Raw genomic sequence first — 27,851 nt, 5'->3', positions numbered from 1 at the left:
TAACACATCTTTGAAATGCCTCTTTTTCAGATCCCTCAGAAACATGACCACCCTCGAGAAAGAACATGATCTTATTAACTATCCTGTATTCCAATCTTCACCTAGCTTCTCCCCCCCCCCCCACCCCCATGTAATCTTCCTTAATTTCGAATGCATAAAAGAAACTGCAAACTATCATTCTGGGAAGCATTTTTCTCAGTCTGTTGAGATACACTGTCATCAATTCGACTCAAATAAACTCATAAAAATTCTCTACAGGTTGGGACATTCCTTATGTCAACATTTACTACCTTAAGAGGAATAGTAAAGAAATGTATAAATTTATGTATAACAATATAAAATACTTTCTAGAAACTATTACACAATATAATGTATATATGTGATAATGGGAAGAGCTATGTATTTTATATTTGCCAATATCTTCATCTGATATGGGATAAATAACTATTAGTTTCATCAACCATATATTTGAATATGCATCACTATCAACAGACTTGCACAACTTTAAAACTAATTATTAAATTTTCAAATTAAGAGTATTTGATGATTTTATATAGTTCATAATACACAAAATAATTCCAACCTTAGCACCTGAATATTCATCTTTTCCCTTTACTTTGTCCCTCATTTTTATCTACTTAACAAGTAGCAAGAAAGTGACTTAGCTCTCCAAATTTTTAAGGACTATGGATTAGGATTAATTGGAAATATCTGTCTTAGAAATGGCTCCGTCAGCAATCTTTTTGCTGTGAATACAATTTTCAAAATATTCTGTAAGCTTAAGGTTAAACAGGAGGAAAAATTTGAAGCAGTATCTAAATATGTCTTTATTACACAGCTGTACTGATTTAACTTTTAAGAACCTTAACTGGGGTTCTGACCCTCTAAATATATGTTAGGTCCTATAATGTCTTAAGACAGTTTATAAGTTGAGGGCAACACAGTGGGGCATCACACTTTCTATTAATTTTAGTATTAATTCATAATTAGTTATCAGTCAGTATTATACCCTTTGTGCCTCACATAATCTATTATTCTCAGTAAGATTATTCATGATTTCAGAAAATTCTAATAATGTAGTTCAAGGAAGAAACAAAATTTCAGGTAACAAACATCTCACAAATTGACTTACATCATCTGATGAGTTGGTTGATATAACGAAACTTTTTTTAGTTCAACCAAATAGTCTAAATTATTTATGATTAAATTGAAAAATTTCAGTAACGTTTTTCAACAGTCTCCAAGTCTATCAACTAATTTAAATTTAGAATAGGTAACACATATTGCTATATATACTTAGGGCTTAACTGCTGACATTTAGTTAGAATATTTCTAAGAATCAAAATATCTTATATAGTGACTAACAATATCGTATTGTATACATAAAAGCTGCTATAAAGGTAGATCTTAAATGTTATCACCACAAAAAAAAAAAGACAAAAAATAACTATGGGAGGCAACAAATGTTAATTGGCTTGATTCTGGTGACTACTTCACCATGTATATCAAATTATTAACTTATATACCTTAAATATACACAACTTTTCATTGTCAATTAAACTCAATACAACTGAAATAAATTTCTTGTATGAATCTAACAGATAGTCTCACCAAAAAGCTACTGTGGCCATATCAGTTTTAAATGCTTTAAAATCAGGGTTTTCTCACAGCTACAGCTAATAGTGATTATGAAATTAAAAGAGAGAGAGAGAGAGGGAGGAGGAGGAGGAGGAGGAGGAGGAGGGAGGAGGGAGGAGGGAGGAGGAGGAGGAGGAGGAGGAGGAGGAGGAGGAGGAGGAGGAGGAGAAGGAGGAGGAGGACAGAGGACAAAACAAAAATGAAGAGAGAAAGCACTATCTACTTCTGGTTCTCAGTACAGTCTGAGGATCTATGGCTGTTGACTATGGTGCATGTTTCAGGCTCTTTACAAAATACTACTAATTACATCAAAGAAATTTCCCACTGATTGATTTTTTTTTTTTCACACAAACATTCCTTCTAGCAGAGAAAAGGTAAATTCTCTAGTGTTCAAATGCTCAATTTATGGAACTAGTAATGTTCACAAAGTTTAAAATTTTTGTACTCTTTACTCACAATTTATATGTTCATTTAAAAAAAACTATGCTGATTCTCTTCTTTTGCCTACACCTTCAATACTTATCCTTTGTATAAGGGTTCTACTCTTATACAAAGGCAAACAAATAAAGGGCAGAAAAACTTCCCATGTTATCATAGATTCTTCAGACACCTGACAGCTGCAGACAATATAGCACAATTACCTGATATAGCAAAACCAGAACTGCCTGCTACCCCAGGTGAAGTTTTTGTTAAACTATAAAATTTAGTACTGCACATGGGAATTGAATATTATATTCCTCAAAGTTCCATCTTGGGCCACCTTTCTTTTCTATTTGCTCTCTCTGAGTAATCTCACCTACTCCCAAGACATCTCTCATCCAAATGCTGACAATAACTAATCTTTTATTTCTGTGATGCATGAGATTTACTCCAGGATCAAGAATGGAAGAGCTCATGTAAATGTAATAAAAACCACATGATTATCTCAATAGATGGAGAAAAAACATATGAGAAAATACAAGATCTTTCATGATAAAAATACCCAACATCCTCAACCTGATAAAGGCATCCAAGGAAAATGCACAGCTAACATAATGGTTAAAGACTGGATATTTCCTTCTAATACCAGGAACAAGACAAAAATGTTCACTCTCACCACTTCTATTCAATACTGTACTGGAAGTTCCAGCCAGGGCAATTAGGCAAGAAAATAGAAGGCACCAGATTTTAAAAAAGGAAGTAAAACTATATTTACAGATTACATGATCTTACATATGGAAAACCTTAAGGAATCCACTAAAAATATTATTAAAACTGATAAAGAAGTTCAGCAAGGGTGCAGGATACAAGGTCAATATACGAAAATCAATTATATTACTACACACCAGCAATGAACAATCTGAAAAATGAAATAAAGAAAACGATTCCATTTACAACAGCACTAAGAAATAATAAAATTCTTAGGAATAAATTTAACAAAAGAAGTACAAAACCTATATACTGAAAACTACAAACATTATTAAAAGAAATGAATGAACACCTAAATAAATAGAAAAGGCATTCATGTTCATGGATGAGAAGACTTAACATTAAGATGTCAATACTCCCAAATGGGCCTAGAGATTCAAAATCCCAGCTGGATTTTTTGCAGGAATTGACAAGGTGATCCTAAAATTGATATGCAAATGCAAGGATTACCACAGGAACTCAGGTTCCTTCACTCTTACAGTTTCCCCATCCACTAGGTCCTCAGAATCTCTGCATTCAGAAGACAGAGGAGGAAAAGGAACACTCCTCACTCACTTTGACCCAGTCATACATATCATTTCTTTCATTACTTGAGGAAGAACTAGTCAGACAGCCCCACCTAGCCGTACAAGTGACTAGAAAATACAATCCATCCCTGGGAAGCTGCTGGCCAAATATTTGTAACAGAAGTACAAATATTTAGTGGACTACCTGCACCCATAGCTAACTCTCCCTTTCCTTTTATCTCCCAGGAGATTAACACCTTCTTCTTAACTTTTAGAAAATCAATGATCACACCTCAGCAGATAATACCTTTTGCTGACAGACTGCAAAAGGTATTATTTGGTTATCTCAGACTGTTTTCAGTAACATATCCTCAGGCCAATATTCACAAATACATCCACTCACTTTATAGGATAGTTTTGACTGATCTCATCCACATAAAATTACTGACTTCCATGGCCCACATAAATATCCAAACCTCCCCCTGTAGTCCAACTTACATTTCTAACTATGTACTATCCCTACTTATATGTCCCATAGGAACACATCAAACCAAACTCAAGTATTACCAGATTCACTCTAGCATTCCCAGCCTTAGTTAACAGCTTCCTACCTAAGCACTCAAACCAAAATCCTTATGATTCACCACTGATTACTCCCATTCCCTTCTGACACACAGACAATGGTTGTTGCCACACAAAAATCTCCCTCAAACCTGTTTCCGTCTCTACACCTACTACCACTTTCCTAACATTAGTAAATACTTCTTTCACATAGAGTACTAAAATAGCTCTTTTAATTGACTTCCCTAACTTGAGAATATGATTTCCCTACCCAGCACCGAGTGCTACAAAAATTATTTCCCTAAAATATTTAATCATGTTACCGCTACATAAAATTCTATGATAGCTCCTCCATGCTAAGAAGATAAAATTTCAAACTTTAGTATGGCATTTAAGACCCTTCACAAGGGGACTTCCATCTTCCCCTGTCCCCACTTCACAATCTCCATTCTCCCACCAGCTTATTCATGGTAGTTCCTCAAATACCCCTTGAACTTTCCTGACTCTGTGACTTTTTTCATACATTTATATTTCATTCATATGTTTACTAAGAATGGTCTTTCCCTTCCCCTCTTCTGTCTCTACTTATACTTTAAAGCCACTTTTAAATATTGCTTTTTAAAAATTTATTATGATGACATTGGTTAACAAAATCTAGTAAGTTTCAGGCATACAATTCAAAAGGCAGGCATATATATACATTGCATTGTGTGTTCACCTCTCATAGACAGATTTCTTTCTGTCACCACATACTTGACCCTTTTATCCTGTATACCTCTCCACCTTCCCCTTCCCCCTCTGGTAACCACTAGTTTGTTGTCCACATCCATGTGTCTCTACTTGTTCATTCCATTTGTTGCTTGTAGGTTTATATCCCACATATAAGGATATCACGTGGTTTTCAACTTTTTCTGTCTGGCTTATTTCACTTAGCATGATTATCTTGAGGTCCATCCAATGTTGTCACAAATGGCAATATTTCATCTCTTCTTATGGCTGAGTAATATTCCATTGTATATATGTACCACAGCTTCTTTAGCCAATCATCTATTGTAGGACACTTCGGTTGCTTCCATGCCCTGGTCACCATGAATAATGCTGCTGTGAACATCAGTGTGTAAATATCCTTATGGATGTGGGTTTTCAAATCTTTGGGGTAAATACCCAGTACAAGGATTGCTAGATCATATGGTAGATCAATTCTTAGTTTTCTGAGGACCCTCCAGACTGTTCTCCATAGTGGCTGTACCAATTTGCAGTCCCGCCAGCAGTGTATGAGGGTTCTTTTTTTCTCTGCAGCCTCTCCAACACTTGTTATTACTTGTTTTGTTGATAACAGCTATTCTAAGAGGTGTGAGATGGTATCTCATTATGATTTTGATTTGCACTTCACCAATAATAGCTAGTGATGTTGAGCATCTTTTCATATGTTTGTTGACCATTTGTATGTCTTCTTGGGAGAAGTGTCTGTTCAGGTCCTCTGCCTATTTTTTAACTGGATCATTTGTTTTTCTGTTGTTTTTCAGTCGTATGAGTTTTTTGTACATTTTGAATATTAGACCCTTATTGAGGCATTGCTTGCAAATATATTTTTCCATTCGGATGGTTGTGTCTATCTGTTGACAGTTTCTTTTGCTGAGCAGAAGCTTTGTAGTTTGATGTAGTCCCTTTCATTTATTTTTGCTCTTACTTCCCTTGCCTTTGAGGTCAAATTCATAAAATCCTCTTTTAGTCCAAGGTCCTTGAGGTTAGGTCCTATGTTTTCTTCTATGCATTTTATTGTTTCAGGTCTTATATTGAGGTCCTTAATCCATTTTGAGTTAATTTTGGTTGCGGTGATAGACAACAGTCTAGTTACATTCTTTTGCAGGTGGCTTTCCAGTTTTCCCAGCACCATTTATTAAAGAGGCTTTCCTTTCTCCACTGTATGTTTTTGGCTCTTTTGTCAAAAATTATTTGCCCACATAAACACAAGTTTACTTCTGGACTTTCGATTCTGTTCCACTGGTCTGTGTGTCCAGGGACACAGGGATGTTTCAACATATGCGAATCGATTAATGTGATACACCACATAAACGAATGAAAAAATAAGAATCTTATGATCATATCAACAGAAGCAGAAAAAGCCTTCAACAAGATACAGTATCCATTTATGATCAAAATACTTAACAAAATCAGTATAGACGGAAAGTACCTTAACATAATAAAGGCCATATATGACAAACCCTCAGCCAACATTATACTGAACGGTGAAAAACTAAAAACCTTTCCTCTAAGATCAGGAACAAGACAAGGCTGTCCACTATTGCCACTGTTATTTAACATAACATTGGAGGTCCTAGCGAGTGCAATCAGGCAAGAGAAATATATAAAAAAGGGCACCCAAATAGGAAATGAAGTAAAACTGTCATTATTTGCAGATAACATGATTCTCAATATAGAAAACCCTAAGAACTCCATAAGGACACTACTAGAAACAATAAGCCAATACAGTAAAGCTTCTGGATACAAAATCAATGTTCAAAAATCCATACTCTAAAAATGAAGTGTCAGAAAAAGAAGTGGAAAAAAAATCACTCCTCTTGCAACTGCAACAAAAATAAAATACCTAGGAATAAATTTAACGAACCATGTGAAGGACCTATATGATGAAAACTATAAGATCCTATTAAAAGAAATCAAAGAAGATACAAAGAAATGGAAAGACTCCATGTTCTTGGATTGGAAGAATCAACATAGTTAAAATTAACTTATTATCTAAAGCATTAGACAGATTTAATACAATCCCCATCAAAATCCTATCGGCATTTTTTAAAGAAATAGAACAAAAAATCATCAGATTTGTATGGAAGCACAAAAGACCCCGAATTTCCAAAACCATTCTGAGAAAAAAGAACAAGGCTGGAGGCAACACTCTTCCTGGCTTCAAATTATACTACAAAGCAGCTATAATCAAAACGGCATGGTATTGGCAGAAAAATATTGCTTCCTTAATGCCATCTTCCTCCAGGTAAAATGAACTGCTCCACTCTTAAATAACTACTATTGTTGATATCTCGAATATAGTATTTATCAAATTGAATTACGACTAGTTGTTGACTGACTAGTTTTCTGTCTCATCTACTAGATTTTTGGCGCTTTGAGGCCTGAACCAATGACCAGCCATCTTTGTGTCTCCACTAAATAGGGAGTCAGCCCTAGCTCCCCAGTAAGCAACCCTTAACAGAAAGCACGTTTTTCAGATGGCTAGAACTTCACCTGTAAACAAAGGAGCCTCTTCATTTCCCAAGGACACATTTCAGGTAGCCACATTGTGGGACACCCCCATGCCTTTGCTCATTTCCTTAAAAAAGAGGATTATACCTAGACAGACTCAAGGCCCTAATACCCTCAAATCCTTCTCCAACACAAACTTCTGCTATGTTGTACCTTTAGCTACACTAGCCATCTTTATCATTTTGTTATTCCTTAAAATAATCTTAGGGCCAGAAATCTGAATTTTAGTGAACAGGAAGTGAGAGATCTGTAAGAAAAAGGAGCGGAAATCACAGATACAGTGCTCAGTAGAAGACTGAAGGTCACATGAAAAGCTGACTAGCAAATGAAGAGAGGGGAAAAAATGCTTCGATTATAAATTATTTTAAATGGAGATTACAAAAACCAAAAATATGTCTCCTAGTACTGATCATAAATTCCTTCAAATAATGAGGCAACAAATTGATTTGAAGGCTAGTATAAGCACACCTAATTCCACTGTCATTGGTAGATGACAGTCAGAGCTTAAAGCAGGAACTGAATAGTAAAAATATAAGGCAATTAGCAGACAAATCTCAAAGGTGCTAAAAGTGGCAGAAAAGCAACACTTGTAAGCATGAGAATATAAAATTGAGTTAACTACCAGAACAAGCAAAAAGAGAGGCCAGGACTCAGAGGAGAGGGGGAGCCCCAAATGCATGTAAAACTAAAAAGAACACACTCCTGGAATCAAATACTAATCAGAAATACTAAAAGGAAAATGCTCTACCCTTTCACTGTGTGTCTTTCATCTAAAACAAGCTCTAAATAAAAAAGTATAAACTAATATGTGCTCCAAATGTCCATGAAGTTTGTTTCAGATAGGAAACTCCCCTGGAGCCAGTGTGAGAAGAAAAAAGCCTCCAATTCTCATAGGAATTAGCTTGTAAATAATTAAGCACCAAGTAATTAAATTATATCCTAACTTCGAACTTACTAAAACTTTAAAATCACAAAATGATGTCTTTTTGGATTTACAAAAATTTTAGATTCTATTTCAAATTTATACAAGAATAAAATAGTATATGAAAGAACCAAAGTATTTACTAAACAGCAAAACCATTTTAAACGATAGCTCATTTTTTTATTCTTGAGAAAAGGTGATCTCCTTTTTACTATTTACTATATGCACAATTCTCATCATAAATGTGTACTAATTACTTAAAATATCAGTTACAACTGTTCTTCAAATTAGCAGTGAATCTAGTATGCTCTTTAGAATGGATCTGACAATAGGAACTAAGTTTGAAAGATGTAAAATGTGAAAAAGACAGAAAAATCATGTGTTCTCTGTGAAATGTCTTTTGGTCAAAGTATAGAACAAGGCCAAATTGGTTATTTGGTTATTTACATATATGGAGTAAGCAGGTTTAGAGTTTTCTGGCCCTAGCAGCTCTAGAGAGCAAATGACTAGAAAAAGAGGCAAAGCAAGATGAAACTGCACTAGTCTTTTAGGAGTAAGGTACAGTTAGGTTTTAGATCATAAATCCAAACTTTAGACAGCGGTCCCCAATCTTTTTGGCACCAGGGACTAGTACTCCTATGAGAGCCTAATGCTTAATGATCTGAGGTGGAGCTGAGGTGGTGATGCTAGCGCTGAAGAGTGGCTACAAATATAGATGAACCTTTGCTCTCTCTTGACCGTTGCTCACCTCCTGCTGTGGGGTCCAGTTCTTAATAGGCCATAGACCAGCACAGGTCCGCAGCCCAGGGGTGGGGGACTCCTGCTATAGAAGATTCATAATTTCAAAGCTGTTTGGATTCTCAAAGTATTTTGGTTTTCACGGAACTTAACAAAGCTGGCTTTAATATGTCAGGCTAAATGAGCTGCAATAAGCAGAAAAGGGTTACGCATTTGGTCCGCAGGCAGACCAGAGTCTTAAAAGAAGCCAGTGACAGTAGCAGAATCAAAGTAAACAACAATTTTTAATAAAGGGAAGGACATGGGAGGGAAACAAGAGGAGCAAATCTGAGGCTCTCTCCCCATATATGTGGAGAAATCTTCCTCTGTTAAATATTTATTTTTATTTTGTTTTTTCAAAAGACTTTACTAATAATCCTCACTTTTACTGAATGATGGAATCACAGTACTCTCAAAAAATATTAAGTAAAATCATCTCAATTTGTACTTTAGAGAGTCATTTAAAAGGGATATTGATATAGTTGGGGTCTAAAAAGGTTTTCATAATACATAATTTGAATAACTTTTAAAGACTCACCTGTAGGCTTAACTGAATAAAACCCAATGGCCTCTCCTTTCTTCCACAGAATCTTAGCATAATCAGTACTGCTATGACACAGGAATGGGATCTCATTTCTCTCCATTTCCTGTTTTCTATAAATAATTCGATTCAGAACATACAGAACCACTCTCTCCCCAAGAGTTCTCACCTACAAAGAGAGTCAAACACCAGGCACAACAGTTATAATATACATCAATTCAGAGATGCTATTTACCTTGCTCCTTGCTTCATACCTCACACAGGCATTCAAAGCACTATGAATATATTCAAGATGATTCATAAAACATTTTATTATCACAGTGATAAAGCTAATCATTCATGCCAATAACAATCTATTTCTATAGACACGTATTATGCATGAAATGTTTCTCAGCAGAATTCTAAAACAGGCAAAATAGATTTCCAGTGCACCAATCCCAAGCATCTCCTCTTTAGCACTTAGTTGTTTTCTTTCTGCTCCCAGCTGCCCCTATCAAGGGTCTCACCCACCCTAATTGCTGCCCTCATCACCTCTAATGCTTCAACACTTTTCCACCCCTTTTCAGCCTCCACCTTGAAAAAAAGAAAAAGCAGGGAGAGCTTCATGCTATCCTTGGAAGACTTTGAGAACAATTACCCCATTTGATGAGCAAAGCCAATTATGCTCCTGGGAAAGAAATCTGTCTCACCTTTTCCAGGTAAAATATTCATTAACAATTGCGTTTTTATAGTCTAACTACAAGAAATACCTACCTTCCCAAACCTCTCTCTCACACACACACAGCCATCTCCTAGACCAGATGAGTATTGATAATGGCACCAGGGAGGTCTACTGAAAACATACTTAGGACAACCACAGGATGGAGCCTCACTTCTTACATGTAGGGCTACATGGTCACAGGGACCCCCTTACCAACTTTCTGACATTAAACAATGAGGATTTTCCTATAGACATCCTTCACTGCTAAAAACTGAGAGTTCTATCCATAGTCTATTTTCTGCCAAGTCTCCTTAATTAGGTTTATGGAGACAAAAAGCATTAACCATACAAACGTTACTCACAAAAACATCCCTAGTAGATCTCCAATATGAAACAACATGTGAGATGACAAAGCTTGCTAATTTACAAGGCAACCCATTCCTCCCTTGAACATCTCTGATCAGAATAAAATTGTCCCTTACACTGAGCTAAAATCTGTTTTCCTAAAGACTATACTTTGATATTCTGGAGTCATACAGCCTACAAATATTTGAAAACTGCCATGCTATTCCCCTAAATTTCCTAGCAATGCTAAACATGGAGAAAAGCTGAGGGAAAAGACTAATCTAATGTAATTTGGGGTACCCTTTCCATTCCAGTACTCTCCATCGAAATATTCCAGATCCCTATTGTCTGTTTTCACATGGGCATGCAGATATTGCAGATGTAAACACTGAAGATATTACTAAGATAATGGGGATTTTCTGCATAAACTTCAGGGGTTTTTATTGGCTTTTTTGCTTACCTTGATTTGCTTCTCATTAACTAAGATATTTTCCGCATGTACTACTGTTTCAGTTTGGTCTTCATAGTATACATGCTGCAGTTAATTTTTTGAATTTTTTGGGTACTACTTTACGTTTATCCCTATTTATTTTCATTGTGTTAGATACTTCCTTTTCTGCTTAAGTCTGCCTTTCGCCAACTGGTTCTCCCAGTCAGCACTGTGGCATGCACTGATAAGCCATCTATGTCTTCCTCTAAGTAACTGATAAAACAGTTACCAGAACAGAAAAAAAAGAAGTTTTGCAGTATGCCATTTAGGACTTCTCTTTGACTCCACTATTTAAACACCAAATAGATTACCCAAAATGGCCCTATGGTATAGGCGAGTTTCCTGATCAGTCTCTCCTAGAGACAGAGAACCTAAGAAATAACATAGAAACCTAGCTTTTCCTCTACCCAATAAGAAAATCAGAAAAGCTAAAGTTGATGTGGGTAATTACAGCTCAACTAACTAACCTATTGGCATTCATTCTTCCTCACTCAATTCTCACGCACTTTTAGAGCAAAAAAAAAAAAAAAAAAAAAAAAAAACCTGAGAAAGCCCAATCTGACTGAATGTCAGTTTCATCAAAACAACAAAACTCTAGGGTTTAATATAATCTGGTTATATGAAAATGGAGATGAGTTCAATAACTATCACTGTTATGGAAAACATATTGTGAAATGGCCTCATTGGAAGGACTTTAAAATTACAGGATCTCATTACCTGCTTAAGCCCCTCTCTAGAAGGGACAGATGTTTTCACAATATCATCAATAGCCCACCATTGATCAGCAAGGTAAAGTGCCACAGCTAAAATAGAATAAATGATTATTAATGTTTAAGTCTTAAAGAATACAATATTACTATTTGGTAACATTTATACGGATACCTTTAAATATACCCATACTTTATAACACAACGTGGCCCCATTCGTACCTGTTTCTATTTTGCTCATTGAACATTTAATTATAAGCAACTGAGAATTACATGTTCCTAAATTTACAGTTCCAAATTTTCTTTTTTTAAAAATTTCTTCACATAGCTACCTTTTAATAAATTTCTAATTATTTGGAGAAAAAAGTCCTCAATTTATAAAGATTAAGCAAAACGGAGACCTGTGAGTGAGTCCTCAGGTGCAAAAAGAGCAAGAATTTTCTGGGTCTGATCTCCACCATAAAGAGGAACAAAGCCTACATTTGACAGGCTAATAGGAATCTGAAATGAGAATTGATTAAAGATTAGTGAAGGATTTGATAAGAAAACATAAGACAAAAACACTATTCTTCTACTGAAATATTAACTTTTCCTACATTAATACTAATTACATAACTTCATTTCATAGAAGATATTTCTAGTCTCAAAAAAATGTAAATCAGAATTCCCTTTTGTAGGAATCTTTTATTGGGGGAAAAAATAAGTTTATTTCAATAAATATTACTGTGCTCTAATCATAGTTTTAATAAAAACAAAAGCATGATATAGCCTATAAAGTAATTTAAAAACAACTATAGTTTATCATCTGTTACTCAGACTATTTGAGGTGGGTGGAAATTCCATTTTCTATTAAGACACCAGCTAGGTAAATTTATTTTTCCTATTTTTTCAAGATGCATACAATTTAAATTTTTTCTGCCTTCATTAATCTAACACTAATTCCTCATTTACAGATTGTATTACAATTCAGAGCATTATAAAATATTGGTACTAGAGGAGACTTAAAATAATCCTTTAAATCAACATAATTTTCCAGAAAAAAAATCTGAGATCTACAAAGGTTAGAGAATTTGCCCACCATCAAGTTCACTTTGGAATTCTAATGATTCCAGGTCTAATGATCTATCACAATACATCACAGCTTACTAATCAGAAATTCTGATTTCAATATTTTAGAAAAGGATAGATTTGTGACACAAAAATGTATTTAGTGTGTTGCTAAATTTTAAAAATTTCTAAAATCAAAAATTCCAAATCTAAAGAAAATTTGAGTTAGCTCGAATATGGTAACCAGTCTTAGCAAAACTGGTAAATTTACATACAATTTTAAAGGCACAACACAAATATTAAGCAATAACCTGTAGTTTCTTTTTTAAACTGCATCATGCTACTGTACTAAACAATGAATATTTATTCAGCTTACTTAGTCTTCTGATAAAAATCTCAAAAAATGATTAGTTAACACTTTTAAATGATACAAAAAGGATATTGATTTCATGTATAAACTGAAAAGTGATAAAAATTACTGCAGAACAGCTTACCATAACATTGAGAAGAGAAAAATACTCAGGATTTTCAGGGTCCCCACACCTTAGATCTGACATATAATCTTCAGCAGAATTTTCCAATTCCTCGTGACTGCAGTTATCCAGCATATCCACAGGGAATGCCATCCTCTTTAACAAACACATGGGACAAAATGTTTCAGAAAATTAAATGCTACCTTTCTTTATTCACAGAAAAAACTTTTACTGTAATATGTCAGTATTTTATTGTAAAGAGACTTATTTTTCACTATGCCAAGGCAGACTACAACTTGAGCCTGCCGATTTGACAATGTACATCATAAAGAAAACTTTTAAGCATTATTACTTGAATTAAAAACAAGAATAATATTAGAATAAATGGTAATCCCTTAAATGATATTTTTATACAGGTATAAGATATACAGACCTACACATAAACATACATAAATATATTCTCATTTACCTGCCAACCTAAGTTACTGTAAAAAGACAAAAGAGAAGTTTTTGGTATGACAGAAATGTTCTACAACTGCATTGTGATGATGATTACCCCATAAATTTACCAAGAAAAAAAGACCTTTGAATTGTACAGTTTTTCAATGGGTAAATTCAATAGTATGTAAATTAGATCTCTCATAAATATGGCTGTTAAAAAAAATGCCAGCATCTTAATGGGGGAACACTAAAGACTTTCTCACTAATGTCAGGAAAAATAAGGACTCCGACTGTATAATATTATGTAGGTACTTGCCAATGCAATTAGATTAGAGAAAGCAATGAGAGGCATAACAATTGGGGATGGGCGTGGGTATTGCAAATAATATATTTAACTGAAAAATTCAAAAGAATCACTGTAAAAACTATTCCAAAGAATAAAAAGAAATGTAGTAAAATTGCAGGAAATAAGATTACATGCAGAAATCAAAACCTCAGATATATAATAACCAGTAAGAAGAAATCTGAATGGAAATGAATGGAAAAAAATGAAGTAAAAATAGAAAGACTACCTTTATAACAGCAACAATTAAAATAGGCTTAAATTTAACAACAAAAATTAAATTAGGCTTAAATTTAACGATAATAAACACAAAATCTATATAAGGAATACTATGAAACATTCTTGAAAAAAGCTAAGTGAACAGGAAAGACAAATCATGTTCTTGGAAGATTCAACATCATAAAGGTAGCAGTACTTCTTAAAATAATTTATCAATTTAAGCAATCCTAATGAAAATAACTTTAGCATTTTATATTCTGAAGAAAGACAAGTTATAAAGTTAATTTGAAAGAATAAATAAGCAAGAATAGCTAGAAAAATCCTGAAAAGGCAGAGCAATGATTGGAGAAAGGTACAAGCCCTGTCAGATGTTAAAACGTTATGAAACTTCTATTATTAAAACAATGTAATATAGGAATATGAATAAACAGACCAATGGAACAAGATCTAGAAATATACTATAATGCTTATGGAGCTATCTCAATCAGTGCGCAAAAGGATAACTTTTTAATAGGTAGTATTGTTTCACTGATATTACAATGTTTAAAGGAGACATTAATTTTGCCCATTTTTGAATTTCTTATATCTGACATCATACAGTATGCTCTCTATTGTGCCAACTCTTCAACCAACATTATTTCTGTGAGAAGTGTTGTTGCATCTTATCAATTTGTTCCTTTTTACTGCTTTATGGTATTCCATCATATACAAATAGTTTATTTACCCAATCCACTGTTAATGGACATTTGGGCTGCTAAGAGCATTCCTGCACGAGTATTTTGGTGGATATATACACTCATTTGTGTTAGGTCTATATACCCACACTAATCAACTTTACTAAAAAGTAAGTAAAGCAGACATTATATGCATCTTGATGTGATGCAACAAGAAAATCGGACCAAAATCTAACAAAGCCATTTGACAAATACATGAAATGATGCCTTAAGTTTGTGGCCAGTTCTTAGAATAATTCAGTTCCTTCAATAGATATACAGTACGTAGTTTAAAGAAGAGTGAGAACTAATGTAAATTAAAAGAAACTTGAGACATTAATCAGATGCATTGTGAAGAGAATCCTGATTTGTGTACTACTGAAAATTTCCGTGATAAAAAAATAAAAAAATAAACTTATAATCTATCATCTGAGCTACTAGTTCTTAGAGGAGGTATAAATAAAGCTAGTATAAATTACCTCGTTGTAAAAGTCCCCAATTTTATATTTACCTAAAATAAAAACTGTAGAGCCCAATTGCTACATTTGTCAATAATCTCTTCAATTTTTCATTTTTTAAAAATTTATAAAGGGCAAAGGTGGAAGAAAAACAACTGAGAAAATAAGTAAGTTTCCTCTGAAGTGCCCTTCAAATTCATTTTATCATAACAGAAGTATTAGTAGGCAAAAAACTGAAAATCTAATAGAAATATGAGATGAAAGAACAGACATATATCGTACAGTTATATATAGTTAAATTTTTTTTTTTCTATTTTGAAGATATGATGATGAGAGAAACTTTTTACCATAATCTAAAATTTTGGTTCTAAGGACTTTAAAACTTGGTTTTTATGATTGGAAACCTAATTTTATTCAAACATGCATATATATTTTTTAATCAAATTTCTTTTTTAATTTTTAAAATCAAAACCTAGAAATAGAACACACAAATTCTGCCCATCTGTTAGTAAATGTAAATGTCTAAATAAAAGGAGAAAGAAAAGGATTTCCAGCCAACTTATAAAAAAGGGAAAAATACTGAATTTCAAGAGAGATCAACCAGGAGTTTACATAAATGAGATGTTACAGTTAGAAAAGGATCATAATATAAAACGGTAGGTCTATTGTGAAAGATGCTTATTTGTTAGTGTGAACAAATCTTTAAAATCAATCAAATCTCTCAAAGTCAATATGCAAAAAGCAAACTAAAAAAACAAGACATTATACTATATAATCAGATCTAACAATTCTAACAAAGATTAAATTTTAAATGAAACTAAACACACAAAACACCCCGCCTTTGAGATCCAGTTCTTAAGGGGAGGCAACATTCATAGGTCAGGGTTTTTACTAGAGTAAAAACGTCACTTAGAAGTTGTGATTTTTGAATATAGTTTAAAGACAACTATAGCTCCATAGTTTTTAACATCAAATTTGAAAATATTTCTCTAATTTTAAAAGCCCAGACACACACATACTCCTTCTAAAATATTACTGTTTATAAATCTGTCCTTAAATCCATTACTTTTATTACTAGTCACTCTCAGTGCTTTAGTTTATTGGCTGAATAATAATCTATTAGTATTTAAAGAAGGTGAAAGAACTAGAAATTATAATAAATCAGTAACAGCAGCAGGTAACATTTACTGAGAGGTAACCATATACTGGACTTTTAAGAGATTGTTACATATAACATAATGAATAACTTCTACCAGTGCATTCCACAGATGAAGAAGCAGAGCTTTAGAGATGAAAAGACTTGACCAACATCATACTACTAATGGGACTAGAAGAATATGAATCCAATCAAATATACTCTCCAATATAATAATTTTACTCAATATGAAAAATCAAATACTATGGTATTTATTGTGGTTATATGAAATTTCCCTTTGTTAAATATTATAATAATTAATTTGTTAATATTCTCTTCAAATACTACACCAAAAAGAGCATTGGAACTGGACTTCTATGACCTTGGCTCATGGGTCAGCGCTGCCACTAAGTAGCTCTGTGACCCTAAGCAAGTTACTTATCCTTTTTAGTCTTCTGTATTCTCACTGGTAATGTGATGCAACTGGACAGGATAATCCTAAGGACCTTTTTACCTCTAAATATTTATAATCATTTATAAAAAATATTGAATAACTTAAGAGTATGTAAATTACTATTCTTAGGGTGGTTCTGCTATAGTTTAGAGAGGCCAGAGAAGGGTGGTAAGGTTCTGGAGAAAAATATAGGTTGCTATGATAACTCACTCTCCCTCTTTTTGTTGTTTCTAAGCGTCTGTTCCATGTTACATAACTGTAAAGCTGTCAAATCAAATTCTGTCAAATACTTTATGCTCTGCCCATGAGATAAACCCAAAGGCCTAACTAGATTCTACATGAATGAGAAAGTATAATGTCGCCTTAGGCAAACCAACTCATCAAAAAATTTACGCAGAATGGACAATGAAGTGTAAAAAGTGTCCAAATTAATTTACAAATCAAGCAAAGGAAATGCTCATTAATCCTGGCTAACTTGTATAAAAACATACTACTCAGACCTCTTATATATGAGCTCTAAGATGCTAATCAGCTATTTTACACTCCTTTTAAAAATAACTTCACCCCTTTTTTCTGAAAAATTGTATAACTATTTGAAAGAATGAATATTCTTAATAAGAAAACAAAATATAGGATTAGAAAAAAATTCCTATTATTGTGATTTATTCCCTATTTAATGTTAATTATTAGCTGTCTACTCTTAAAGAGAGGGAGCATATTTTACAAATTCATTTCCTAAATTATTTCAAGATTCTTATAAGTTATTGCTATTGTTTAGGGGCTTTAGGGAAAAAGAAGATTAAAAATACAAAAAGTTTAGAGCTGAAGAAAGTTCTTAGAGAAAAAATAATTATCTCAACCAATCCAAGTCATGATCCTACCTCTCCTGATTTTTTCCCCAACACTGAAAATAGGTTAGGTATCCAGGCAACATAATCGTCAATGCTCTCAACCTAGTGCACACAAAAAAGCCTGATTCTGAACCTTATTATGATTCTTCTCTTGAACCTTATTATGATTCTTCTCTTGATTTCTCCCTAACATCATTTCCTTCCCTAACTAACCTAGCCCTTGTACTACGTCAGGTAAACTGTTCTCTGTATCTTAACTTTTTATTCTCCTATCCGTCTTGCCCAACACAAGGCCCTAAGTCCTAGATTAATCCTTCATACTTAGAGCTGAGTTTCTGAGTACAACAAAAATAAGACCACTGAACAGACTGCTGTAACTATCAAATCCCAGGTGGGCTCACACTGCTCATAAATGCTTTTCCATCCTCCGGGAAATGAAAACTTTTTACACATGGGTGAGGACTACTTATATTTATGAACAATGGAGCAGGAAGTTAAATGGGGTTCATACTTGTTGCCTCTCTATATTTCAAGTAGAAGGCAAAATCATCTTTTGAAGTAATAATCACTGAGCCAACAGTGGACTACGTATTTCATAACCCAGATAACTGACACTGGTTATAATCTCACAGATGCAGTTTACAAAACTCAGGAAAACCAAACTAGGAACCATAAAATTTTGTCCTTCATTTCAATGTTAGACAATTTTTTTTTTTAACCTGGCTTCTTTACTATCTAATAAATCTGATTTTACGGTATTTTATTAAAATTAGCATGAGTTTGGCATGGTAAACCTCAAGGATACAGGCAATTTTTTTAAATGGGAGTCTAAACAATATGCACATCATTATAGATATCTTTATAACATAAAATATCAGAGGTTTCTCTCATTTAGAACCATGAAGAACTGATGTTTTTGTTTTAAAGGATATATATCTAGTTCAAAGGAAAAGTAACAAAACAAAATTTGGTGCTTAATTTTGACGAATGGTTATGAAATACTTTTTTTGATTAGGAAAAGACTTATTGAAGTACATTTCGAGAGAGAAACGGGCTATACCAGAGAGGGCTGTGTGAAATATTCTGCTGAGTCACAATTACTACCAATATCACCACCGACACCACTCCCTACCTATTTCCTAATATTTTTACTACACAACTAAGAAATATAACCAAAGCTTGCCAATATCTGCCAGTATCATATCAACTTGGAAAAATAGCAGCCTCTAAACCTCAGGCTAGTCCTTTCTCTTTCCCTTCAAGGCCTCTCCAACTCTGTACTTTCAGCCATGACGCCATATACTTGGTACCTGCAAGCCTCTTGCAAACTCAGGTGAGTCTGCTTACCCAGATTAAGTGAAATTCTTTTCTTACCTCTCACTGGCAGCAGGCCCAAAAGAAGAAAAGATAAAGAGATAGTAGTAGCTTTCCCATCTGACTTTGATACATATTTACTAAACAAATGAATAAATGAATGACTAAGCAAAAGTTTGTATAAATAAACCACAAGCTGGTGCTAGGAGGAGGAGCTGCCACAGACGACATGTAAAGTTCTGCTGCTAGACAAAAATAATAGATGGTCGTTCAACAGAGATAGAGGGGAAGCCCCTCTCAAAAGAAAGAATATGCCAAACAAAGCCAGAAAGCATGCTAAGAATGGCAAATACTTGGATTTACCAAGAGAATTAAGAGAAGTCTATAAAGAGAAGTATCAGAAGGAATGCCAGGAAAATAAACTGAGGACAGAACATAAAAAGGCCAAGAATACAGACTGAAGAAGTTAGACTTTATTTGGTACACAAGTAGGAGGCAGTTTAAGGATATTGAGCAGGAAAGAGACATTCAAGGAGGCTATGCTTTAAGACAATTTACCCAGCAACAGTGTGTAAGATGGATTAATAGGAAGAACTGAAAGCAGACAAGTTGAAAACTCTCATAAGTACCTTGTGCATACTTCTTTCAATACACTTACCATATTACGTGATTTATTTTTCTTCATTGCTCTATCCTACCTGGCTCAGAACTCCAGGAAAGCATAAGCCATTTTTTCCAAATATATAAAAAGTGGGAACAGGTCAAATAAGCTTTAATCTAATGTCCCTCCTAATAATTTATGTGTCTACACTAGATCACTCGGAGAAAATAGGGGAAAAGGTCTTAATTTACAAAGTGGTGGTACCAGCAAAAATTCATTTATAACTGTTTTTTAAAACTCAATGTGTTTCCTGATGACAACAGAACTACCACTTACTGTTGGCTTAACTTGCCAGTGGCATCATGCTCAACACTCTACAGTATTATCTCATCTATTCCTCAAAATAACCATATGAGGCAAGTACTCTTACGTTCTCTCAATGAGGAGCCTGAGGTATGGAGCAGTTAAGTCAGTCACCTAAGTTCACTCAGCTAATAAGAGGCAGAGTCACACTCTAAACCTAAGCAATCTGTCTTCAGAGAGATTTAACCTGATGGTCAGGTTCCCAGGTCAAGACAAAAACCAATATAACCCATGATGTATCTAATTATACAATTATCACAGAATATATCAACCGTATTGCTCAGTTACTCCTTAGGAGTTAGATTTTTTAAATCTTGCAATATCTTCTCTTCAGACTTTAGATGTCTGTTCTAGTCACTATGATCTATCTTCTTCAGAATTGTTAAAAGTTACCACAAATAAATACAACACCAATCATATTGAAGTTAACAAATAAATGAAAGGGAAACAAAACTGACAAAGTAAAATGCCTACCAAATATTCATTGGACAAGTTACTACATGATAGAGCTAAGGAAAAAAATGAAATTCACTAAGTTGCATTATAGTTTTTTAATTACCCACTGCTGAAGGACAAAGAAAATCTTGAGATTTAGATATGAACCATGAGCAAATTTTTTTTAGTTAACACAAAATAATCCCCAAATAGGTCGTCATTATTAGGGTTATGACTGTCCAGACCTAGAAATGGAATAGTATCCCTGCACTGTCCATGGGTCAGACAGCATCTGCAGATTTTTATTCCTTTCAGATGGTTGCCATTTTAAGAAAAATCACACTGAAAAACCAGAATGCCTCCAATGGAGAACTGGGATGGCTAAAAAAACTGGAAACCATGGTACAGTAGATGAAGAACAGGAACTGGGAGATATTAGTGAGGGGAAGTCTTGTTGAAGATGGGAGGCAAGAAAGTTACCCTTCAAAACTCCAGAGAGTCAATATGCAGATAAAAACAGATTTACTCTGCCTATCTCTAAAGAGTAAAAAAAGGGGGCCTTTTCAACAATAAATTCTACCCATAAATGCATTACATACCACATGAAAACACAGACAAACAAACTAGCTGGTCAAAGAATACTGTCAGTTATAGCTGGTACAGCTCAACTTGGGACAGGAGAAACTTCTCCGCCCTACTGTCAGTCTAGACACTAAAATTACCCTTGTCTCCATGCAAGCCAATATCAGAGTTCTGGAAGGGAAGGCCAACAGTCCAGACATCAGTTGAGCAGTCATTTGTAAATGAAATTGTAAATCCATATGAATAATTTTATAAAACTACACACTTTTGGGGAGAGCCACTTTGAGAAGCTACTCAGATACAAAAATTTAGTATTCGCCAAACAAAATTTACTCGGAACCACTTCAACCACTTCAATTTCTCTTTTAATGGTTTAAAAAGTATTATCAATAAATCTCCTCAGCCTTAAAATTAATTTCAAGGACTTTTAGATATGTTTTATATACCAAAGACACATATCAAAACTTCTAACATGTGGTTGCTTTTTGCTAAATTTAGCTATATTTTCCACTCATGAACATAAATAATAAAAAACAGGACCAGATCTAAAAAAGACAGGTTCTTAGTCTGAGATCCACAAGAGCTATAAAGGGGCAACTTGAATCATTTTCAATTTTTCAAAAAAACATACATTTCCCCTACATCGATAAACTCACAAAAACTGAAGATTTTCTTAATTTTTAACTAGAATTTTACCAACTCAACTCATTGTGTTTATACTTTATTTCATGCAGAGCAAAAGCTCTGATTGACAAGTGGTAGGTAAATCATAGTTCATTTTAAAATAAAAAGTAAATTACTGTTTTGAAATGTACCTCAACAAAGTGTTGTACATGGGGTAGGTGTGAGAAGATAGTAACATGAAGAAAAAGATGAGAAACACTGAACACTAAAAATTATCCTAATTTCATTGGTGATAATATTAGCTCATCTTTAGATATGTTATCACATTTAATTCTGCCAACGATATTTTGAGATAAGCTCTGTTGTAACTATACTTGACCTTTAAACAACACAGGGTGGAAGTAAGAGGGTCCACTTATACACTGATTTTTTCAATAAATACCTGTACTGTTTTTGATCCATGATCAAGAGTCAAGGATGTGGAGGGCCAACTGTACACACTGTTGTACAGCATTTTATACAGGGGACTTGAGCGGCCACAGATTTTGGTATCCTCAGGGGTACTGCAACCAATCCCTCAGAGATACTGAGGGACAACGAAGTTTGGGGGGAGTCAAAAATTATATTCAGATTTTCGACTGCACAGAGGGATTGGTGCCCCTAACCCCTGCATTGTTCAAGGGTTAACTCTTTTACAGATGAGAAAACTGAGGCCCAAAGAGAGTAAGAATCTTAAAAGTCAGGCAGCTACAAACAGCAAAGCCAGGGTTCAAATCTATGTTATGTCTACTTGGCTTAAATTGCGGAACTATACTGCCTCTGAATGATAACTACTGTTAAGTGAAACATCAGAATAAGTTCATCAAGTATATCAGGGGCCAATCCAAACTTGAAAGTACTGGTTGGTATATATGTATAAAAGATTTTACTTTATAAGATTTCTTATTGGTCCCATTTTCTACTTTATCAGTCATTGTATAACAAAAAGTCAAATTTATTGACTTTTTCTCTGCTTCTATTCACTCCTAAATGAGATTCTTCCCTTATCACTACCTGTTATTACTCCTTTTCAGGCCCCAAATTCAATGGATTATTTTCATTCTCACCCTTCTTGACCTTATGATGGACCAGACTCTCCTGACCACTTTCTGCTGCTTAAAAGTTCCTCTCCTTCCTTGGACAACACTCTCCCCAACGCTACTTCTTAGTTTCTTTCTCTCCTCGGTTTCTTTCAGCAGCTGAACCCTCTCCTCTGTACAACCCATAAATGTAGGAGTCCAACCCGCTACATGCAATCCGGCACGTCTTAAAAAAATGTATTTTACTAAATTGAACTGTTCTCAATTGATATTTGCAAAAATTTGTGCGCATTTATATTTTAGAGACTCCTTAACCTTTTAACCCACAATACCTCACTAAACTATATACTCCATGAGAATGGAATATATTTGTGGGTTTTTTTTAATTTTGATCTGTAATGCACAATAGACAGTGTTTGTGGAATAAATGAAAGCTACCTTTGGTGCAGCCTAAAACTAACATCTCCTTGGAGCAAGCAGTAACTACATTGATATTCTTTTTTCAAAATCAAAGTATGTGCAAAGCACAAACTTTCTGGCCCAAAGAATAGGTTGGGCTACATGAATGAATCCCTCCTACAGAGCAGATAAACCTGATATAAGGTCTCATATATTAGCTCTGTAGTGTTATTTTTAAATCATCACACCCTTTCCTTAATAAATTCAACCTTAATTTTATAGTTGTTGTTGGAAACAACTGTGAAATACTCCTGCTACCAATGAAGCATACCAAATTTAGAACATTAGTTTCAGGGTTAAATACAAAGAATCAGAAGCTTAATAGTGTGTGAAGAGAAAAAACACCTTAGACACAATAATTATGCAATTTCTTTTTTCAACTTAGAATAATAAAATCTTAGAAATGAGAAGAAACATGGTTTTGTTTAACTTCTTACCCAACCAAGAGTCCTTTCTACGGAACCCTTAATATTTTTCAAACCTCTGACCAAATACTAAATCTTTTTACATCCTCATTACCTTTAAAAAGTAAATCTTTTTTCCATTTTTAGGCAGATGACTGAACATAACACACATAAGGCTTTAAAAGGGTTATTTAGGTAGGAGCTAATGAAGAAAACCATTAGTGATTTTTTCTTTTCAGTGTCTCAACCATTGGTAAAATAATGCTCAAAATCTCAAGCTACACCAAAAACACTTCCAAACACTTAAATACAATGGTGAACCTCTATGACATATGTATTAACAGAATCAATGTAAAAATGCAGTTATTGTGGTTGCGCACTGAACTTGTAGGAAACAATCTCATTCCTCATGTACCCAGAATAGGTCCATTCAAGGCACCTGTGATCCCTATCAAGCAATCTTTGCTTATTTAAATTCCCTAAAACAAGATATCTCTCAATGTCCAAGTTCTCTTTCACCTCCATTACTCTCCCCACAGAACATGTCAATAATGAGACGCATATGGAATCACTTTGTTTGTAGAGAAAATTAGGGGAAGTATTCCATTAATCAAAAAAAAAGTTTAGAGTAATTTAATAAGTAATTTAATAAGGAGGGTATCTAATTATAACATATTTTGTTTTCCCCAAATCAGCTAAACCTTTTGATGTATATTGTACTTTTATTAGAGAAATGATACAATTTGTAATCATTAAATATTGTTTCAAAAGTCAGACTAATTCTGAACGTTTTAGAACCTAAAATCCACAGATAAAGAAGCTTCGGTTATCACTCATGCAGCAGGATCATGTTGCTACTCATTTAAGATATTTCTAAGTTCTCTAATCTCATTATAAATTCAAAGAGAGGACTCCACTATGACAGCTACAAGCTTTCCATGAAAGACCGTGATATTTTGTCTCTGTTTGTACTGGAAGTCTTATCACAAATAAGACTTTTCCCAGATTCCTCTCACCATTTCAATCTCTGTCCTCTCCCATCCCAACCAAAGGGGGAGGGGGACCCAAAACTTATTCTTGTCCATATTAGTCAATAAAAATTTTTCCTCTTGTAGGAGGAAAACAAAATATAGCTTGCAAAGATAACCTGTACATCTTATGTGCAACAAACAAATAAATGCAAGCAGCTGATACACATCAAACCCAGATCCATTTTGGTGAATTCTCTCCAAAGCCCAAACGTGTGTATTATGCAACAGCCATCATTCCAGATTTTAATCCCTGTCTGTGATGCAGTGATAAAATACAATCGGCATGAGTATAATCCACTACGTATTTAAGTACACTTGCGAGGGAGAAAACAAGAATTACCAAATTCTCAGGACCGTTTAAAATGACAAATTGTGTAACAGTTCTGACACAATTACAACTTTTCCTTTTGGTAGTCTTTTAGTAACCTGTCTCTCCCGCTCCAACCCCCTCAAAAATCCTCACACGTGAGCATTTCAAGTTGAGGTTTCGAAAGGGTCTCCCAAAGGGGTAAGAGAGCCAGCATCAGGTGGTTATCCTAAAATCTACTCCTGATAAAGATACCCATACAAATCTTCAAAAACTGAAAAGCGAGCAAGATGCTTCATCATTTCTCCCAAAGGACAATAATGAGAGTAAATGTAGGCCAGTTCTCTGAGCCATAAACAATCCGATGCTTCACCCATCGATCTCCAGGGGCAAAGACCTCAAAAAATTGCACAATGGGCAGCTAAGATTTAGAACAGAACTACAATGACCTGCATTTCGGAGTAGAAGCTATACGATATCTATTCCAAAAGTAGTTAAAGACCTGGGGGTGCTCAGAGCATCTCTGGGGGCCACCTACGTGGGCGAATCCGAGCCTAAACGCTTCGGTTCTACACCTGACCAGGTCCGCTTCTCACCAAGCCAAGGATCAACGCGAGCTTCGGACAGGCTCCCGCCGGGGAAGCAGTGGAGGGGAGGGGGCTCGGCCGGCGCAGCCCGGGAGCGAGGCGCGACCCGCGGCGAGCGAGGCGAGCAGAAAGAGGCATTCCCTCACACAAAATGGTGGCGCCGACGCGGGGCCGGCGCACCTGGGGGCGCGCCGCCCGCCCCTCGGGGCGCGGGCTCCGGGCCCGGGCGGCCGGCCGGCCGGCTCGGGCCTGCGCCGCGGCCGAACTCCCTGGGCGGCCGCAGCCGGGCGCGGGCGCCACACTCACCTCGGACGCGCTCCCGGAGCCGGGGAAGGAGGCGGAGCCGCGGAATGAATGGAGCAGCGGCCGCTCGCCCGCGGCTGGCAGCGCGCTGCGGCCGCCTGCCCTTGGCCCTGGCCCTGGCCCGGGCGCCGGCTGCTCGTGGGCGCTCGGCCGCGGCCCCCCGCGCCCTCCGCGGCGTGACGCACGCGCGCCGCAGCGCCCGGAGCCTGTGCAGCGCGCCGCGCCCACCGCGAATCCCCCCGCCCGCGGCCCGCGGCCCCTCCTCGGCGCCGGGACGCCGCCCTGCCTCCCTCCGGGCCCGGCGGCGGGGCAGGTGCGCGCTCGGCCAGCCCGGGGGCGCCACGCGGCCCCCGCCTCGCCACCCGCGCCCCTCTCTCCGCCCCGCCCGCCGTCACCAGGTGGAGCGCGACGCCCCGGCTCAGGGCAACGGTTCGGTATTAAAGAGTGACCTTGGCTTAGATACAAAAATAGGTGCGGGTAAGCTGCGGGGACTACGACGCTGAATTTGCGTCTTCCTGTAACGTCGACATTCGCAGAATCCCGTTTGCACACCCCAGGCCGGCGCGGGCCCTCTGGGAATTTACCCAGGGTGGGCGAGACCATCCCGGCCTTGGGACAGGGATGCGGAGGGCTCGGGCGAGGACCGAGGGCCTCCGCCTTGCCACTTCCTTCCTAAACCCATGGCCACCTGGGAAGATGCGAAGGAAGGGAAGTCGAGCGCTCCATTCGCAGTCTGCACAAGCCCGAGAGCCTGGACTTCCATCTTGAGATAACAAGGAACAACCAAATTCCTGCGTTCACCTTTTCCAGATTCTAGCACCCGCGAACTAACCCTGACCTAGAAGGACGACGGCTCCACCCTCCTTTCCGCCCCTTTTCCTCCCTACTCTCTTCCTGCGCCTTAATGCCCCTGGCCCTCTTGCTTACACTCCCACGGACAAAAGATAAGCTCTCAAGTATTTAAAGCATGGTAGATTTCCTTAAAGCAATGCGTGCCGCGGTTTAAATATATGTATCAAAAAAGAGTATTTAAGTCATTTTAAGACTTTCTCTTATAGTACAGAAACTCCAGAAAATAAACTTATCCAAGAGCCATTGCATTGTTTTTAGCTCACGCAGTAAACTGAAATTGCTTCTTTCATTCTTAGCAATCACAATACCAGTCTTTCACAAATATACTAATGATCAACAAGATCAATAACTACTTCAAAGAATACTTGTTTATAGAGATTTATTTGACTCATATTTTTAAAAATCAAATAGGCTTTTCTGCCTCTAGTTGCTCTAGTAAACCTCACATTGGTTATGTTTAATTTGTAATATTTAATTAACAGAAACCTTAAATGTTATACATTAAACATTTACCAGTTTTAGTAGATCCTAACTATGAACTAGGATTTAACTGAGCAGAAATTTTGAATATAGCTGGGTTTTATCCACAGCAAAATTGGAAGGAAGGAAAGGAGGGAGGGAGGAAGGGAAGTGAAAGATATGTAACTTTTAAATTTATATTTCTAGAACTATATGTAAGTAGGGGTCCCCAGGGTAAGCCCCCAAAATTGCCACTTTGAGAAGATTTTTTTTTTTTTTTTTTTTTTTAGCTATCAGATGCTACAGTTGAAAACCTTAGGCCTTAGTGCAAAGCTAGCTATGCAACTTGTTGATAATGTTTGAAATGCATGAGTGTGATTGGCTCTTAACTATTATTTTAGTCCTTGGGTACCTGTGCCGGGAGGCCTGTGTCCCAAATATCTGGCCACTCTGGTAGGAATCAGAACTATACCCACACAGCCCGATGAAAGAGAGGGTCCAGTGTCCCCCATCCAGACAGCTAAACCCAGCTCTCTTCTTGTGTCAGGGATCCTACCTGCTAAAACCTATGGAAGACATGCTGTCTCCTATCTGTGTGAGAAGTGCCGTATGAAAACACTCTAGCTTTATTTGTTTCTCTACTTGCCACATGATGCCCATTTGGCT

At 36.1% G+C, this 27,851-nt stretch overlaps 1 protein-coding gene across 10 annotated transcripts in view; it reads right to left on the bottom strand.

The window, feature by feature from the left end:
• The window catches only part of FAM169A (family with sequence similarity 169 member A), a 107,640-nt gene that overhangs the window by 22,473 nt on the left and 57,316 nt on the right, over positions 1–27,851 (bottom strand). For 2 of the 10 annotated variants that reach the window (XM_016136443.2, XM_036226092.1), the window contains exons 3-6: positions 13,193–13,327; positions 12,053–12,152; positions 11,662–11,747; positions 9,407–9,578 (exon numbers count right to left, since the gene is read on the bottom strand). In XM_016136443.2, the coding sequence (XP_015991929.2) occupies positions 9,407–9,578; positions 11,662–11,747; positions 12,053–12,152; positions 13,193–13,324 (490 nt within the window). In that variant the 5' untranslated portion in view covers positions 13,325–13,327. Of the gene's footprint in view, positions 1–9,406; positions 9,579–11,661; positions 11,748–12,052; positions 12,153–13,192; positions 13,328–25,486; positions 25,696–25,877; positions 26,040–26,323; positions 26,515–26,562; positions 26,682–27,851 lie in introns of those variants that run through there. The other 8 variants (XM_016136438.2, XM_016136446.2, XM_016136441.2 and 5 more) reach the window with 8 other exon arrangements.

Source organism: Rousettus aegyptiacus, unplaced genomic scaffold (genome assembly GCF_014176215.1).
Source record: "Rousettus aegyptiacus isolate mRouAeg1 unplaced genomic scaffold, mRouAeg1.p scaffold_m13_p_8, whole genome shotgun sequence".
Taxonomy (NCBI): Eukaryota; Metazoa; Chordata; class Mammalia; order Chiroptera; family Pteropodidae; genus Rousettus; species Rousettus aegyptiacus.
This window is presented reverse-complemented; position numbering and strand designations above follow the sequence as displayed.